Source organism: Rhynchophorus ferrugineus, unplaced genomic scaffold (assembly GCF_030347505.1).
Source record: "Rhynchophorus ferrugineus isolate W39M unplaced genomic scaffold, kcgeb_rfMv2 rfM11, whole genome shotgun sequence".
In the NCBI taxonomy this organism is placed as follows: Eukaryota; Metazoa; Arthropoda; class Insecta; order Coleoptera; family Curculionidae; genus Rhynchophorus; species Rhynchophorus ferrugineus.
The window spans coordinates 1,087,840-1,106,649 of NW_027472590.1; the positions used below are offsets into that span (position 1 = coordinate 1,087,840).

An 18,810-nucleotide genomic window follows, 5' to 3' on the forward strand; every position below is an offset into this window, starting at 1 on the left:
TTAATATGCCTTATTTGGAGAAACGTAAAGTTGCCCGAATAAAATATCGCCGAGAAAAGCGAGAATCTACTATATTTCATTGATAATGGGGCTATTAGCATTATAAAAAGGTAACGTTTCTTTCTTTCAAAGCCAAAAGTTGGATACACTTTCTATTATTCTATTATATAAGATTTCTCGGCAACAGACTTCAGGAGATTCTGAATTTTAGATTACAGAATTCCGTTACGTATTAATTTTTAAAGATTTATATAAGCACAATGCAATAATTTAACTGTTAGAATCGAAGAGATTGTTCTCGGATATCACACAATATAAGTTTGTTTGTGGTAATTTGCGTTATAACAAGATAATTTATGGATTTCACGTCATTGTTGGTTAGCTTTTGTAAACGTAGCATTATTTTAATCTATATTACTACGCATTAAAACTGGAACAATATCCGAAGAAGGTGTCGTACTTTCTAACAGTTAAATCTGATCTATTCGATAAACTACTTTCTTTCTCTATTGTTCTACCGAGTAAATATTAAGGATCTAAAAGAACACAAATAAGTGTAAGGTAGTCGGGTACAAAACAGAACATCACAAGGTTGCCGCAGGGTACCTCTCACCTGTTTGTGTACTAGAATCGAAAAACGTACTGCTTGTTTCCACGGTCATGGTGGTGACTGTGCCGTCCAGGATCTGGGCCGATGAATCTCTTCTTCCTTTATATCTGGAAAAAAGAATAAAAGAATAAATAACTTACTATATATTTTGCTCATAAAATACTGTTAAGAGCTCTGGAATATTTTTGTTTTAGTACTATTTCGGTTTTTAATTGATGTAGACACTTCGTAAAGAAAAAATATTCATGAAGTATGGGTAGCAAGAATAGGACAAGGCAAGTCGAGACATAACTTATTCCTACGCTATATATATACATATATATATATATATACAACTGATGATACTCATTTAGGATGTACTGGTTTATGATAAAACGATTTATATGACCTTCACCGATATGCTGTTCAGTTTCAACAACAATACGGAGATATATAGGCAACCTTAAATACTTTTTTGATACCTTTGGCATTCGTCGCTCTGTGATGACTGTCTCCTGAAGTTCCTGCATCTGATCATCTCTTCTGTGGTGGATTGTCTGCGAAATCCTCGCGCGATGAGAATTTCCTCGGTGGTGGACTGACGACGGATAGCTGGCCGATAGTTTTCGGACGTCGGAGGTGGACCACCGCGGGCACTGGGACTCGGATCCCTGGATGAACAACTAGAACTATCGGGAGATCTACAATAGAACACCAATTATCAACATCGGATCATCATGAAACTTAAAATGAATTAAAAACGGACGTTAAATCATTAGTTTTAATCGGAAAATCGAGAATAGTGGCTCCATCTATTGGAGATGTTGTAATAAGCGCGCTATTGATTTTTCGGCGACGGCGTGATATTAGGAGACTCAAAATAAAATCAATACTCGCGAGATATTCTGAGTTTTGTCACTAGAGGGCGCTAACATTTATAAATATGAAAATATCCCACTAATAATTTTAGTCCTTAGATGAATATTTTGATATATACTTATAAGATATATGTTAAAATATAAACAGTGAAACGTTTTCAGCAAAACACCATAGGAGAACACTCTAATAAAGTTAATTGGTAAATCACACACCTGTGGTGTCGTCCGGCAACACTTGTTGATTGTCTTCTGAGTTTGTTTCGTCGACTTCTCCTCACAGGACTGATATCTCGTTCGCCTGATCTAAAACAATAAAGTCACGCTCAGCAAGTGGAAATTATACTCATTTTCTTTATAAGAGTTATTAAGATAATAGGAAATAAAAGTATAATGTCTGAGGGTATGGTTGAAGTAAACGTGTTATGGCATAATGAGTTCATTATACTTAATTTATTTTTCGGTAATTTTTTTACGATTTGTTTTACTCATAATTTTAGTGGGTATGATACACCTATTTTTCTGGTGGGTTTAAATTTGGACATTATTTGAGTGTATATGATATCAGCCTTCGTAATTAATATTATGTTACTGAATACAGTTTAAAGGTGTTGATAATCCTAATATAGGCCTTTATATATTTAGGCGCTTTTGTAATAGATTTTAATAATATATTCAATTTAGTGAGCCAGGGGCTAGTATAAGATTGATATACGATTAATTAAGATATTTGATGATTTGTTTTATTCATTATTTTAGTTTTTTTTGGTGAGTTTAATTTCGGATATAATATTTGTATTATTTATAACAGTAAACACAATTTTGTAGTGGTAATATATCTACGATTTGGGTGTTCATATATTTAGGTGTGTCTGTAATAGGTTTAAGTTCTATATATAATTTAGTGAGCGATATGGAGTAAAATATGAGTTGGATTAACGATTGATTTAGAATTTTTATAATTTTTTTATTCATAATTTTAGTGGTTATGAAACACCTATGTTCTTTTGGTGGGTTTAACTTCGGACTTTTGATGGTATCAATAACAGTAAATAGTAGTAGTGACAATTTAATAATATACTACTTGTGTATTCATGTGAATTTCCAATAGTTTTTATTTTTATACTCTTTCTAGTAAGTGAGAGAGGGTTATGGTAATATTTGTATGTGTTTAGGATTCATATTATTATTTAGTCTCACTTTTTATTTGTATGATGTACCACTACATAATACTTTTGTGGATTGAGTAGTACGCTGTTCGGTGTTTAGGGGTTTTATTTTTGTGTAGTGTGGTGTTTTATTCGACTAACTATTTGAATGAATATTTCACTGGAGATGTATTTAATTTTTTTATATTATATTTTTTAAGTTCAAATACACACTAGTTGATGCAGTTTAATTCTAATATGGCAACTATGAGAAAATATGCCATTTATATGTAATGTATCATTTAAATCGATAATTTTCACTCTATTGTTGATAACTCCTTTAATTTTATACACAGATCTTATACATGACAATTTATTTTATAGAATTTTTAAGTTTGAAGCTACATAGAGCTACATGAACTTAATTTCGAACAAAATAAATGACTATTCCCTCAGACATTGTCAATTTTCCGCCTTAAAATTGAAATCCTTTACCATTTTCGTCGTCTTTTCGGAAAATCGCGTCCTCGTCGCCCCACACCGACCTGAAAACTTTATTAAATACAGCGACTAAAGTATCTTAATTCGAAGATCCATCGGAGCCATTTTTAATATTCTCGTCGCGTCCTCTCTCGGCGCAACGACAAAAAATATTAAAATTTAATTAGGTTTTTTGCCTCGCCTCTCGTTCGTCTTGACGATCGTACGTTTCACTTATCATTATTCAAAGGACAACTCTCAGGGAGATCTCGACCGTTCAATGCGCTGTTAAATATTTTATACTTCGGGGGGACCGATAGGGGAATCGATAATGCGAGGGATGGAGGGAGCAGGAATCTGTCGGCTGTTTGTTTTTTCCGTTAAATCTGCGTGCGGTGCTTTGTATTATCATTCGGGGCCATCGCCAGCGGAAATTGGAAGTCCTCGGTTTGGTTTTGTTTTATTATTTCTTCGAGAGAAAGGCAAACATTGTTGTTGGTCTATTGCTTGATAATTGACTTTAATAATGTTGTTTCTTTTCTTTTTTTGTAGAGATCGGGATGTCTTAGTACTAATATGTGATATCTATTAAGTAATCCATGTAATCCATGTTAATGTAATTCGTTTAAAAAAATTACGTGAAGAAATTTGAAATTAAATCAAATATTGAAAGCTCTTTGAAGAAAAAGGTTTGCTTCAGAAATGGATCTTTAAACAATATGAAGTTGATTTGTGTATGATCAATTAGATCAACGATTCTTTTTTTAAACAAAATTTGTGTTCTGTACTTATGTTGTAGTGATAAGTGTCTCTAGTCCTTCTGAGTGGTATTTTATATTTAATATTATTTTACTTTTTTATTATTTTTACTCAATATATATGGTAATAAAATATTAGTATCTTGAAAATACCATGTGTTTATTTTTTGTAGTTAACGCGAAAGGCTAACACTGTTCTTGGTATATTATTTGATAAATAAATTTAAGAGTGTCGATTTTCTTCTCCATTTATAAAAATTGAGATATTTCCTAATTTTTTTCTGAATTTTTTCAGGAAACCATTTCTGAATTTTAATGCCATACAATATTGTCAAACAATTGTCATTTCCCCAATTGTAATTGATTTGTGGGAACCATATAATCGCAGGAGCACTACGTCTGCGGAATCGTTCAGTTTCATTGTGTAACGCTCGCTGTTGCTGTGTTTAATGTACACTAACTTGTTGCATTCGAAGTCGATCCACTTGATATACAGTTAGTCTCGGATGCAATTATGACATACCAATAGTACTATTATCGTTTTATGTTTCGCTGGTTATCAGTGCGGTTAGCATGTGAGGCACATTTGATTGGCGATTTTCAATAACCTAAATTAGTGGGTTATTAAGCTTCTCCTTGGTATTCTTAGTAATAAAAGTGAAGAAAGTTTTCGCGCACTAAACTTATGACTAATAAAAAAATGTGAAATACATTCACATAGTTTTTACAGCATAGTACATTTTTCGACAGCAATTAAAATACGATTTGAAATTATGGACCTACAATTATTTGATAACTAGCAAAATTCCGATCCTTTGTGACTGTGAAACTATTAATGACAGTGACTGACTTTTTATGGGAAAACAAAATTGTTGCTTTTATCATTTTACTCGCAGCTACTCCATATTTTCTCATTAAATAAACCTTTCCTGAACTGAAGAGAAACTTAGCCAAATCCGTTCAGCCCTTTTTAAGTTTTAGTGAGACTTAATTATATTAGGTACTAAGGAAGTAAAGGTATTTCTTTTGAAAATTTTGTTTGTTGAGAATATCTAAAAAAATTGAGCGTACCTGTCGGGACTTAAGTGAGATCTGGAATCTCGCCGCCCTCTGGATGCGGAATCTGGACTGAGGGAGTCTCTTCTGGCCTTCCTGCCTGTGTCGTCGACATCCGGGCTTAGAGCCGTCGGCTGGGATCCCCGTCGATTCATACCAGGAGGAACACTCTCATCATAGGCGGTGTTTTGTCTCTGCAGCCGAGAACTTCTTCGTTCTGGACTGGCGTGACTCCTATCCAACAATAGTTATAGATCTCAATGGATGGTTTAAGTTACGCGTATTTACCTAGAATCTCGTCGTCCCAGTCTACCACACTGAGTGGTGGAATCCCTCCTGGTGGTAAGCAGTGGGTGTGTGGGAGTAGTGGCTGTGGCTGAGGGGACCGTCGGAGACGTAGCTGGTGGAGTTACGCTGGATGTGATGATGGTGGGACAAGGAAGACCGATCTGATTTGATTGCGATGGAGATTCGGCTGAAGACGTTGTTACGAATGCAGCGCTGAAGAAATTGGTGTCATTATCATCTCAATCTCAAAAATACGACTGTTATTTACCTGATTTGTAACATACCAGCCGATGCTCCGGAATCAGAGGCAGTTGAAGAAGTAGATGGTCTTTGCTCTTGTCTGTAGTATGTGGGTTGATCGATCTTCCCCCGAGAATCCCGTCGTTTTCTAGTCGCCCCTACAATTTTTGGAGGTGGCGGTGGCGGAGGAAGTATAGTAGTGGAATCTCTTCGACCTGCAAGAAGATTTCGTTGAAATGAATGCTCCAAATTCTCAGTTAAATCATTATCAAAACTAATTATGTTAGAGCTCCTGTTCTGGCGTTGTTCTTTCAAATCCCTCCGTTGTCGTTCCCCCATTACCCCGGCGCGACCACCGAAACCTGCAAACTTTCTCATCATTTCACCGGAGTCCAAAGGTTCATAACAAAGACCGGCAAAGTTTTCTTCTGGAGATATTAAACAATAAAGTGTTTTTATCATGATGACGGCCAAATTAAATTTGTCAGGGCGACGCTCGCGAGGGTTTGGGGTGGTCCGGGAGACGGGTTGGCCTCTCGGAAAAAGAGGAGGGAGGTAAAAAGGCTAGCGTCCTGTTTATTAGGCTGCAGTCACCTCGTCCAAATGAACGTGGCGGCAGAGAGGGAGACGAAGAGATAACGTTCCCGTTAATTATTAAAAACCGTACTAAGCTTTAATTGCGTCGTGTGGAATAATTTAATTAAAACTAATTCGTCCTGCTAGATATTACTCGTTTATCATGGTTAACGGGCATTGATGGATTGCACTTTTGGATGGCAAATTGGAACAAATACGGACGGAAACACGAGGACGTAACGGAAATGGAAGTTAACGGGAACAATAACGAGTACTTATAAATATTAATATTGTCTCCTTAGGACGAAACATTCTGATTAAGGCGATAATTTTAAATAATCACCTCCATTTTCTCGATCATCTTCTCGGGCTTTTTATTTTCCTGTGCATTTATAATTTTTTTAATGAATTTCAACAGTCACTCAAAAAAACTCATTTATTATTTATAAGATTAATGAATACGGTCTTTAAAACAAATTTACTATTAAAACAAATTCACCTTTGTTGCCGGTTTATAACGGGAAAATGTATAACTATATTAACAAATTTGCGATGGGAATATTATCATCCTTTATTTTTTTGACGAGATATCCGGCTAGCATAATTTCGTAATATAAGATACACCTTTCTTCTTTAATATTTTCGTTGATGAGACTATATTTTTATATAGCCTAGAGTTTCTAATTTAATTTATTTTAAACTAAATTTTATGACTATAACGTGGTAATATTTCATGCAAACTTGAACATTGACGCTATAGCTTCAGTTACTCTTTAATATTATTTTATTATATAATACTTTTTAATTAATTTTTTATTAAGTATACCCTGAGAATATAAAATTAAGCCTCTTCTCTCACAAAATATTCTAGTTAAATACGATGATTTACATTATTTGTTTTAGGCCATGCCAAACTGTGATACAATTTTATAAGAACTAGAAAATAATCATATACTCCTGTAATGGTCGCTCTATAAATATTTAAGTTGTCTCTATCTCCATGTTCATAGAAAAAATGCACATGACATTCCATTACAGGAAAAAAATGTGAACTGGATAAATTGAGAAATCGATAAAGGGGTCGGGAGGTCAACGAGGGGAGGGAGTAGAACGAAGACACGGGATGAAACCCTCGTTAAATTGTTGACGTTTTTCCGAGTCAGTCATTTTTTTTTCTCGCGCTACTCACCCTCGCGCTTTCCCGCGGGAACAACTGTAAGTTTAGGTACAACACTTTCACGAGCATCAGCATTTAATATTCATATGTGAAACGGAAAATTATGTCGATCTGAAACGGCAGGCGGAAGGGGGAGAGGGGAAGAAGAGTTTATCGTCGATTTGTTTGACTAGGTACCGGGAGGTTATTACGTTTGTGTTGCCCCTATATCTCACTGGCAATTTATAAACACAGGCTGGGGGCATGTGAGAGATGGCATATGTATTGAGAATACGTTGAATGAGTTTACTGATGGAGGAAATATCCTTTTCTTCGTCTTCTCCAGCCTTCTGTTGCTTGTTGCTTGTGACGTATTTATCAAGTATAAAGTCCCGCTATATATCGACGAGACGTATATGGAGATATATTTGTTTTCAATTTACGTTTAATGTTCAATGTTTTTATTGCAATAGAATAAAACTTTTGTTTTGGTAGTTTGTAATGAAATATATATTTCAATATCAGAGAGCACTGGTAGAATTAATTGTGTCATTTATTATGAAATTCACTGAAAAATTTAACGTGAAATGCAATAATGCATATTATGTTAAAGAGCTTTATTTTTAAAAGTTTCCAAATTTGATGAAATATTGTATCATAGAATAGAAAATTTCTTAATAAAATGTGATTTTCATAAGGAATACATTTTCAATATAAAGTTGGTTTACTATATTTAAAAATTACTTTATTTTGAGCCATTATATTTGCATATTTCGCAAAATAATTAGTTTTACTGGCTTCATAATTTTATAAAATAGGATATACCTTTCATCTATGTACTTTGTTTTACTTTCATTATTAGACGTATTTCTCTTTCATAAATAGAAATATTACGTCAAATACTTTATTACTACGGGATTCATTATTCCATAAATTAGGGTACAGATTTCTTCTTTATAAGAGTTATAGAATATAACATGTTCTAATTAAACGGTCGTTTACTCTAGTTATAGAACATAATATTATTTTTATAGTAAAGCTTTTCATGAAGAATATATAAATGTCCTTTCTTATTTAACAATTATTTTATTATAAGTCAATATATTCGCGTCTTATGCTAAATTATCTTATTTTTCATAATTTCCTAAAGCATGCAATAAATTTCTTCCCTGTAGGATTTTCGAAAACAGATCACTTCTTAAATTTAAGATATGTTCTTTAATCTGGTTATGCAACATAAAATTATAGCAATATTAAGTATATATTGGAAGGTGTCTGGAAAACTAAGTGTTGGATGTTTTGGGCTTCTGAAAATCGAATGTAACATAATTAATCAGTTGCTTTTTTTAATTGAATTGATACATTCAATGAAAAGTGATTCAAAATATAATTCGAGAGAGAAATTATCAACATACAGGCCTATTTTACCAATTTTAATGCAGTATATAAGGCATTTGCTAATAATATGGTTCAGTTTTGATAAATGTTGATAAAAGTTATTTTATCAGTCGTTTTATTTTAGAGTAAATATGCTTTTCATTAATCACTTTTTTCATATTTGTTGTTAGATTCAGTGAAGCTTCAAATCTTATAGATAAACGTATTTACATTAATGTATTGTTTGCTATAAAAAGAATTATTTTTCTCAGGTTGCTATTTTCATAGCAATACTTACTGCTCTTTCCACTTTCCCCAGATCCTCTTCTGGAGGCGTGTTGCGAGTACGAGGACGAATCCCTCCTACCGCTCCGTGACGATTCTCCGCTGTCTCTCCTGGCGGACACCGAGCTGGGGCTGATCACCGTGGTGGTGACCGATTCTCGTCGCTGCCACAGCTTGGCCACTTCCGTCTTGAAGTCGGAGATGGCGTTGTGGTGTGAGTCGCGTCTCGATTTAGATCCCATGCTCCTGATGCCGCTGTCGGCGCTCGATTCGCGCCTCTTCCTGCCGAACACAAAAGCAAATGTAGCGGCCAAATGGAAAAATCGTGTCGCTATCGCTGATTTCGACGAGCGGTGGGCCAGAGGGGCGAGGGGTGGCGTGCGGTGGCCGATGGGTGGAAACGTGAGAACTAAAAACGGTCAGGTGGATGTGGGTGTGTGTCTGTATGCGAGTGTTCTGAGCTACAGTCGGTATTAATTACTAATGCGTGAAAATAAAAACGGGGTAACGTTGTAGGGACTGATGGGTTCGAATGTTCGGGTATTTTTGCTGTTGATGGCTTTTAACACAAGGGAAACGGTCTCACTAAATTGTAAAACCTTTTTCTCCGCAGATATCGCTAAATCATGACTATAATAACCAACATTATGTTTTGGGTAGTATAAAGTGAAGTCATAATATTCACCCTCGTTTTTATGAAGTATAATATATTCCAAAATAATATTCGGCTTCCTTTTTTGATTAATTTCTTTATGAGAAGTAATTTTATACTACAAGATTTACCTTCTTTTCGAGCAATTTTCTTATGTAATCATTTCTTAAGAAAATAATAATTATTTTTCCTATTTTGTGGGTTTACAGTGGTTTCATATAAAAGCTTTGACTCTTTGACTAACGCTTTATCCGACTTTAATTTTTGAAAATTCGTCGTCTGTTGAAGGCAAATCGTTGCTGTTAAGAAATTTCCAGTTACCAAAGTTTACCATTTAGTTAGCTAGGAGCCAATAATATAACTTAGGGTAGTAATATATATTTACATTATCGTTAAAAAATATTATATGTTATTATATGGATTAGTAATTGTAACAAGAGAATTATTTTTATTTATATATTTATATGTACGTTTACATTTTCAAAAATGGCCTTTGAAATAATAGAAATCCCAATTATAAACTACCAAAATCGGCAATAACTGTCTGGTACACCTGGAATGTTTTAACTGCTTTCGCACTTTATTTACTAATGTTAATTATTATACACTACACATAATATACTAGGCGACTTATATTCTTATCTGTTTCTAAACGTTTCCTGCTCTTCTACTAGCTTCTTAATTATGTATTAACGTGATCTCTTTTTCATACACGTCAAACTTTACAACTAATTATATCGAGGGTATTTGAATTACTTTGAAAACCATGGAAGATAGAATCTTCTTATCGAAAGACGTAATATTTTTAATATTTTGATCATTATATATTTTTATTATACTTTCGGAATGCATGTACATAATGCATCATCCGAAAAGTTTCTGGTCGTTCATAAAATTCTGTATATCTCTGTAAATCGTTAAAGTCTACTGATAATAATTGGAAATTTCAGTGACAGTGGTATCTTCTCGAGGTCGGATGGAACATTTTAATCCCCGAGCTGACGCTGCTGTTTTTAAGACCGTCACACGTAAATATAACATCCCCTTGACACACGTTGGCAGCACCGAACTGCTGAATCTTTAAATTTGTCTCGTTATAGACCCCGAGGGACACTTAACCTATCCCGTAATTTTCTATTAAGTCGATCCCGAGCACTTAAGTTGATTAGCATCAGTACAACATTCGCTCCGGCTATCCAAACTTTATATAATTGACTAGCGGTCAGTACATGAGAGATTAAATCAGCCGCAAAAGGCGTCGCTCGTCCTTGAGGTTCAACCCGGTCACTTCGGGATAATCCTTAATATTTTAGAGATATTCCTTTGCGGATGGGCTCGTCCTTTGGGCCGGACAAATTGATCCATTAATATCGCCGACGTATTTTTATTATTAATTGTTTGCCGGGTGCTGGATGGATTCGGTTTCGGGTGATAGATGATTTTGTCTTTGGACCACATTAATATTGCGAAGTCAGATATTGTAGATTACACTGGTCAACAAAAACTTAAATTTTCTTGCGTATAGCTTTTATTTTGTATATCCTAATATGTATGTAAGCAAAGTTATATGAAAAGTAGGATTGGATATCGAAAATATTTGCTTTCAAAAAAGTTATAGCGATTTGACCATTTTTGATTTTCACGCCCAATTAATATGGGTCTCTGCGCGCTGTAGCTGTCGAAAGATACGTAAGAGGGCAGAAGGTAGTGTCTCTATCGTTGCTAATGTGTATGTAACAGTCTATATTTACGTATTACAGAGGAACAACGTGCATAATATGTTTTTAAGCAGTTAAAAATGCCTTTAAGTGTTTTCAAGCGAGACGCTGACCCATCTTGCTATATTTGCGACGAATTTATTAAAGCTAGAGAAAAAAAAAACGATGTAAGTACAAGTTTAAAGAATTACGAGGCCCATCAAGCTTACTTCAATCTACCTGTTAAAAGTCAAGACAAAAATGAGCTCCACATGTGTCATATAACTCTTGCAGATAAGTTCTCTAGTGGGTTTATTTTGCTTCTTTTTATTTTATGGAACCATTCATTATGTTACGTGTTACGTCTGTTTTGTAGGTTGGTACAGAGACGAGAAAAGAGTAATGAAGTTTCCAATACCAAGAATTTGGAGGGAATCAAGTGACCGTCCCACTGATTCTTATTTTTGTATTGTAAATCGACTTGAAGGTAATAACTCAAAGAAAACATCCTGATCTACCATCGACAGCCGTTCCAATACCCCAACCATTTTTATTGGCAGGTAGTTTATTTGTTATGGACGATTGCCCAAAATATATTAAAAAAAACATTTTCGAATATACGAGATCCGGTCCAAATAAAGAAATAAGTACGAAAACAAAAAAAAAAGACGGAAATTTCAATCAACAATACATTCAAAATAAAAGGACAAACCGCATACAGTTTATGGGCTATAAATGTCAGACGCAGTGACAACGCATATAAAAGAAAATAAACGCATATAAAAGAAAAGATCCTTTTCCGACTCCTTAGACGACTGTGAACAAGTTGCCTTTCAGAGTAAAAAGTCAAGTTTATTACCTTATATTATTTTTACAGCGTATGCTGGTAGTGTATCAAGATTCTTCTAACAGTTTTTAATTAATAGGAAATGCAGAAAATATAAATCTTTAGATCGATATTTTACTGGTTTAAAGAAACTGTATTAACATAACCTTAATTTCAAAACGTATAAATACTATTTTAGAATATTTATACAACATATTTGATGTAATTTTAATTGTATAGTTATACGTTAGGTAATTTAATATATAATTTGAGTTATTTTTAATATTTTATTATAGTTTTTGACCATTTCAGTATATTTTCAATATAACATATCGTTTGAAAAGTTTCCTGCATTTTTTGTATAATTTTTTGATAATTCAAAACAATTTTTATTGGCGCCACTAATAGGTTTTTTACAGGTTTTTATCGGTACATACAATTTTTTGCAAGCTAAATCATTTTATCTCTCATATATTAGGATCAATGATCGCAAAGTCATGAAATTTAACGTATACTATCAGAAAGATTAGTAATTTAAAAATTATCGTTATATATACAATATGAGGTAACAGGTTAATTGAAAAGTCCCTGTATAGGTGAGCTCACATAGATGGTGTTACTAGAATTAAATCCATATGTTTTTAGTTAGTCCTAACCCTCAAAAGATACGTGTATAAATTTGAGAGCTGTCAGATCATTAGTTTGTGAATTATAGTATTTTGAGTGAAGCAACTTTTTTTATTATGAAAAAACATGGATAAAAAGAAATTTCGCGTGTTGATAAAATATGGGTTTTTTGAAGAGAAAAAATACATTTGAAACAATAACTTGGCTTGGTGCTCAGTTTTCGGATATTGCCCCAGGAAAATCAACCATCAAGGATTGGTATAGTGATCATAGATCATCAAGTTTAGATATGGTGAAATGAGCACCAAAGACGGTGAACGCAGTGGACGCCCAAAAGAAGTTGTTACCGACGAAATAATAAAAAAAATGCACAAAATGATTTTAAATGACTGCAAATTGTCATCCGAGGGGACTGCACACGATGAACCCCCTCCAAAGCCTGGGAAAACGCAACAGTCCACTGGCAAGGTCATGGTGTCTGTATTTTGGGATGCGTATGGAATAATTTTTTTTGAAAAAGGAAGCACCATCAGCAGCGACTATTACATAGCATTATTGGACTGTTTGAAGGACGAAATCGCCGAAAAACGGCCGCATTTGAAGAAAAAGAAAGTGCTGCTTCACCAAGACACTGCACCGTGTCACAAGTCAGTGAAAACGATGGCAAAATCCATGAATTGGGATCCGAATTGCTTCCTCATCCACTATAGTCTCCAAATATAGTTTGGCACCCAGCGGCTATTTCTTATTCTCAGATCTGAAAAGAATGCTCGCTGGGAAGAAATTTTCGTCGAATGAAGAGGTGATTGCCGAAACTTAGGCCTATTTTGAAGCAAAGGACAAATCGTACTATAAAAATGGTATCGAAAAGTTATAATCAGTCAGGGTCGCTATAATCAGTGTATCACCTTTGAAGGGAATTATGTCGAATAAAAAAAACTAATTTTGCCAAAAAATATGTGTTTTACTATGGTAGGCCGGGGACTTTTCAATTAATGTGTTATAACTCTTCAAAGGATGTTATATCAATAATACTATCCATATTAAGGCAATGAGGGTTTGGGTGGGTAGTGTGAGGAATGGTGTGTGAATTCTAACCTGAGTTTAATAGTCATGTTTCTTGTTGGTCTGTATATAAATGAGTTAAAACCGTAGTGAGTTCGACTACGTATGGGTGACGAAAACGTATTTGTTGAACGCGTGATTCTTGGGACCGGTACAAATATTCCCAGCCTACACACAGAAAGAAGAACAAGTAAATAAAAACCATACATCGAGTAAAAAGCTCTTTGCCCACATCAACTTCGCTTCGGTTCTCCGGGGCTCCACCGAGAATAAAATATCTGGAGCTCGAAGAGGAAAAAGCAAAGTTGATGCGTATTTCTTTGGGTCCACACCAGGGCAAATTCTTGTCATCTAAAAAGATCTAAAGAAGCGTAGCGTTTTTTGTAACTAAGCGGAGACGTCTATATATAAATCATTTACGGCGTTGTCATCCTGAAATATATTGCCTGAAAAATAACTACCCAATATATATGGTTCTAAATATAGTGTCGATAATTTTTTAAGAAATCCACAGGATTTAATTTAAATGAGTTATACTCAATAATTTTGGAGAATCATAGGATAAATATTTTTACGAGAAAATATATATTTTGGGTAGTTATTTTTCAATCAAAAAGAATAATAATTGTGAATCTACCGATACCTTAAAAGCTCTGTCTTTTATCGATTTTATCTTATTTACTTTTAATTATCGATTATAGAAATAAAATAACAATTGTTTTAGTTTCTAGCTTCAGTTTACGATTTTACGATCACGATTTTTTCATATCGTTGTTTTTCTTTCATTCTTAAGATGCAGTTATTTTAACACTTGTTTTTTCATATATTTGATGTAAGAAATCCACGTTACTTTTGCTTTTTATGCAAATATAACACTAACATCAAAAGCTCGTTTAAATTTTCGTATAAAATTGTTAGTTCTAATATCTTTAAGGGGTTAATTATCAGAAGCAGCTTGACAGCTTGAAAACCATTCATTCTTTTATAAAAATAGTTACTTCATTTTAATTTTTTTAATTATAATTGTGTGAGCTATCATTTTCCAGCAATGTTCATGAGTAGCCGTCAGGTTATCTTATCCTTTTGATTGTATTCTTCTGCCACGTCACAGAATAAATTGGCGTTTTATTGGATACTTTCGATTGGTTAGGGTCGCTGTGAACTCACATGGTCTATTGGAATTTGGACAGAAGCCACCAAAGGCGGATTGCGGAAAGGCGGATTTGGAAAATCATTCCACACAGGATATACCATGAACATTTGATACAAACTATGCTATTCCGAAGACAATCAGAGGCAAACTGGTGGATGAAGGTGCAGGCGACACGCTCAAATAGTTTTACTACAATTCTAAGCTGTCCAGGTGGGAAAATGACTATGTATATGGTTATATCGACCATGTTTATGTTCCACTTAATGGTGTGACTGGTGAAACGTTTAGACATATGGGATTGCTTTATATTAGAATATATTTAAACCTTTAGTATCCTTTTGTTCTTGGTGTTTAACAGGTACCACTTCTTTAGTCGTCGTAAAATTAAATAGTTTGTTTACTTAAAGTACAGCAACATTGTTTGTTGTTTAAAATTCTTCATATTTCATAATTAATATATGTTGATTGTGTATTCCTATTGACATCGTTATAATTCCTAATTGGAATCGCCGATATTGATATATCTCCTTGTTAAGATACTTTTAAAGATAGTATATCAGAAATGAGGAATGTTGAGTGACCATATCAATACCGGCACTGGCATCGGAGTTATACTTTAGGAACTACGATTCCATCCGAATTCCATAGATCAAAGGGCGAAAAAAGTGGCTTTTGTCAATAGGTTTGGGGAAGTCGTCCTTATCGCGTCCCAGGACCGCTTTATCCTATTTATTGGTGTGCCTCCCATCTGACGCACGATCTCTGGGATACAAACGCGACCCGGGGTATTAAGTCTCCGGTTGCCACGGGCGACCAATCCCGAAGCATCTTTCGCCCCGAAAGGAACCACAAATCGCGGGGTCCCGGTGCTCGGTGTTCCTCCGGCGCGTATCCCCCTCGGTCCACCCCCTAGCGGCGGCCCGTTGTCTTATCGGAGCGCGGGCTTTTGTTCGCGAAGAAAATTTAATCCGTAACATTCATTTACATTTTGATTCATTTTTAATGGTGTTTTCGTCGGACCGGGGAACGAATTTAATTTTGACATAATTTCGGGTTTCCACCAGACCTTCGTCGTCGTTTTTACATTTAAGACCGGAGTCTTTTCTCGCCGCTGATGGCGAAATTGTTCGACGAATGTTTCAGGTCGCGATACAGAGCTTTTAAGGCGTATTGTGTTTGTTGTTCAGACTCAGTGATACGTCTTTCGGTTAGTTTGAAGATGTTGTTCTATATCTATTACCTTGGAGTAACCAATATGGTTGTTAATTGCGTTGAAGGATTACTGGCAACTTCTGAGTTCATCTTGAGTTATTATTTGGGTTATTTTCGTATATCCATTTTAATCCCCATTGGTAATATGATACTTTTTTTTTAAATACTCTAAATACCAGTCACGATGAAAACAAGGTTGTTAAGGCGTTTTTTTGTACTTGTATATGGACAATGGATCACTGTCCGTCAGAAAATTTATACTGTGCTATTTTTTAAAAATTTATACAGGAGTAAAAGTAGCAATCATGCCATGGTTTTCTGTTTTTTTTCTACAACGTTGGCAGAGAAAATCAAAAGTACAGGTTTTCACCAAGTGATAACTTGTACATTTTTGTTCAACACGTCTTACAAAAAAAATCAGTACCTGTTTTTGTCAGTGTTTACGGCAGTAAAACCAAAGCGCTACAAATACGTATATTTCAATGTATTTCTTCAACGTTGTCTCTGCATTTTCATATGTTCCGAAGCAGTATCACATTAACAAGTTCCAAATGATGTTTAATGCAACGTCGTCAGCTGTTATAAAAGCACAGTGCTGCACATGCACGAACTTAACTAGAACCAATCTTGAAACAAAGACTGAAGATCTGAGTTATATGAGAAATAGTTTAAAGTCGAAGAAACTTCTGTAAACTTTTATATCTCAAAACACACTGAAATAATTTTTTCTAAAAACCACGTTTACTGTACTACATATTATTGCAAGTCAGTTTTGCTGAATAGGGGTTGATTTCTTAATAACAATATTGGTAGAGAGTTAATGACTTACGATCACTGAGTTTGAACAATCGTCTGAAATCTTATTTGTTAAAATATCAAAATAAATAATTTTTTTACGGTGGGGTGTCCACTTACTTGGTGCATATATTCGGTGTAGGACCTGTATCAGTGGTGGTTTGCCTTCCCCAGGGCAGACTCCTGGCCAAATCAGCCAGGGTCTCCCTGCGGTGCAACTGCTTCTGTTGTTTCTTGGTACCACCCCATTCCCTCAAGATATCCGTGAGCTGGGCGAGGGAGGAACGCCGCCTGCGTCCGGAGGGGGGCGGTGACGTCTCCTGGGTCTCCGTGGGTGGGGAAATGGAGCATATTTGTGTCGCCGAGTCCCGTCGACCTCCCAGACGTTGACGTATGGTCGATTCCTCCAACTGAAAAGTGATTTCAACGTAGAGACAATACTACGACTCGGGTATTGTGTCGATATGGAGGTGTAAACTTGGGGATATTATGTATGAGCTGGATATTGATCGACATACACACTAGGGGTACAACTTTATCTCCGCCCGATTTAGAGACCTGATATATTGACATAAAGGCGGAATCAAAGTTGTACCATATTTAAATCTAAAAAAATCGCTATCGAATTACACTACCAAGCACAGACGCCAATCCGATTAGGAATCTCTACCGATAATATTTGATAAATCCAGTCGCTTTCGTTCGATAAACTTTTAAAACTTCAAAGGAAACTTTTAAATTGGATAGCCTAGCCGAGGCAGAAATATGGCTCTTTAAATCCGACTGTCTCCGAGATCCTGCGGGACGTTATTCCTGTCCCTATATTTCCCCGTAAAAAATCCGCTCCACTCGTCGAAGTTCGAGATTTTTCTTGGAGTCGAGACGACAATTTCGAACCTTACGTACGTTATGGTTTGCGTTAATTGTTACTTAATAGTCCGGGAGAGTTTCCGTTCGAGAAAGTTATATATTAGAGTTGATGTTGTAGTGCTCTCGATCGAAATAGATGGCGAGGTGAGGGAGAAGGGGTGGTAATGGGTTACAGGTGATGGATGTTGATAGAGTGGACTATTATTTAACGTTATCAATCTGGATTGAATATAAAAATGGCGATCTTTTTGAAGTAACAGAACTTTAAATAAACATACAAATAGTAGTGTTCCCACTTATAATTCTGACATTAAAATAAATTTCTACAATATATAAACATTACTGTGGAATTAATATTTCCTGAAAATTAATGGCAAACCAAGATTACTTTTCTCAAAATTACAGTTTACCCATTAGAACGTTTTATCTCTCTAAAAAACAGATCATCATTTTGTCATGCATAATTTTATAAAGTATGATTCCCCAGTTTTCAATAAAGTGTGCGAGTGGGATATATCGATTAAACATTGGTCTTAAAACAATGTTATTTATGTTAAAATAAGAGTTAACCCAATTGAAAATTGTTTTTTTACTATACAAAAATCTTTATTTTTTCAAACATAATTTTATAAACTATAAGTGTTCCGTTTTTGGTACAGTGCACAAGTGAAATATATCTATTTAATATTAATATTAGAACAAACTGACTTTTATTAATATTACAGATAACACAATAGAAAATTTTATGAATTTAAAAACCAAATCCTTAATACATCAAACATAATTTTATAAAATAAGATTAACCAGTTTTTGGTACAGTGTACAAGTGGCATATATCTGTTGATATCTGGTAATATACTTTATATAAAAATTTAAGAATAAAGTAGCAGTCTTTTTGATAGTGTATCGCATTTTAAATATGATTTTAAGGAATTATCAATAGTTCTTTTTTTGATAAAACAATATTATGAAATAGTTTGTGATATAGTTTTGATTATTACAGTTTGAAATTGAGGGTTTTTCTCCCAACAACATTATTAACATTATTAGTAAAAATAATAAAAACGTTTTTAGAGTATTCACTC

The 18,810-nt window shown here is 34.6% G+C and overlaps 1 protein-coding gene across 2 annotated transcripts in view; it reads right to left on the reverse strand.

Moving 5' to 3' along the window:
- rsh (Rap GTPase activating protein radish) overlaps positions 1–17,084 on the reverse strand; it is a 76,633-nt gene extending 59,549 nt beyond the window's left edge. Inside the window, exons 1-8 of one of the 2 annotated variants that reach the window (XM_076416993.1) lie at positions 16,976–17,084; positions 8,842–9,110; positions 5,463–5,649; positions 5,195–5,407; positions 4,922–5,140; positions 1,681–1,770; positions 1,072–1,290; positions 614–717 (exon numbers count right to left, since the gene is read on the reverse strand). In XM_076416993.1, the coding sequence (XP_076273108.1) occupies positions 614–717; positions 1,072–1,290; positions 1,681–1,770; positions 4,922–5,140; positions 5,195–5,407; positions 5,463–5,649; positions 8,842–9,070 (1,261 nt within the window). In that variant the 5' untranslated portion in view covers positions 9,071–9,110; positions 16,976–17,084. Of the gene's footprint in view, positions 1–613; positions 718–1,071; positions 1,291–1,680; positions 1,771–4,921; positions 5,141–5,194; positions 5,408–5,462; positions 8,179–8,841; positions 9,111–16,975 lie in introns of those variants that run through there. The other variant, XM_076416992.1, reaches the window with a different exon arrangement.
- Between the last annotated feature and the right edge of the window lie 1,726 nt (positions 17,085–18,810).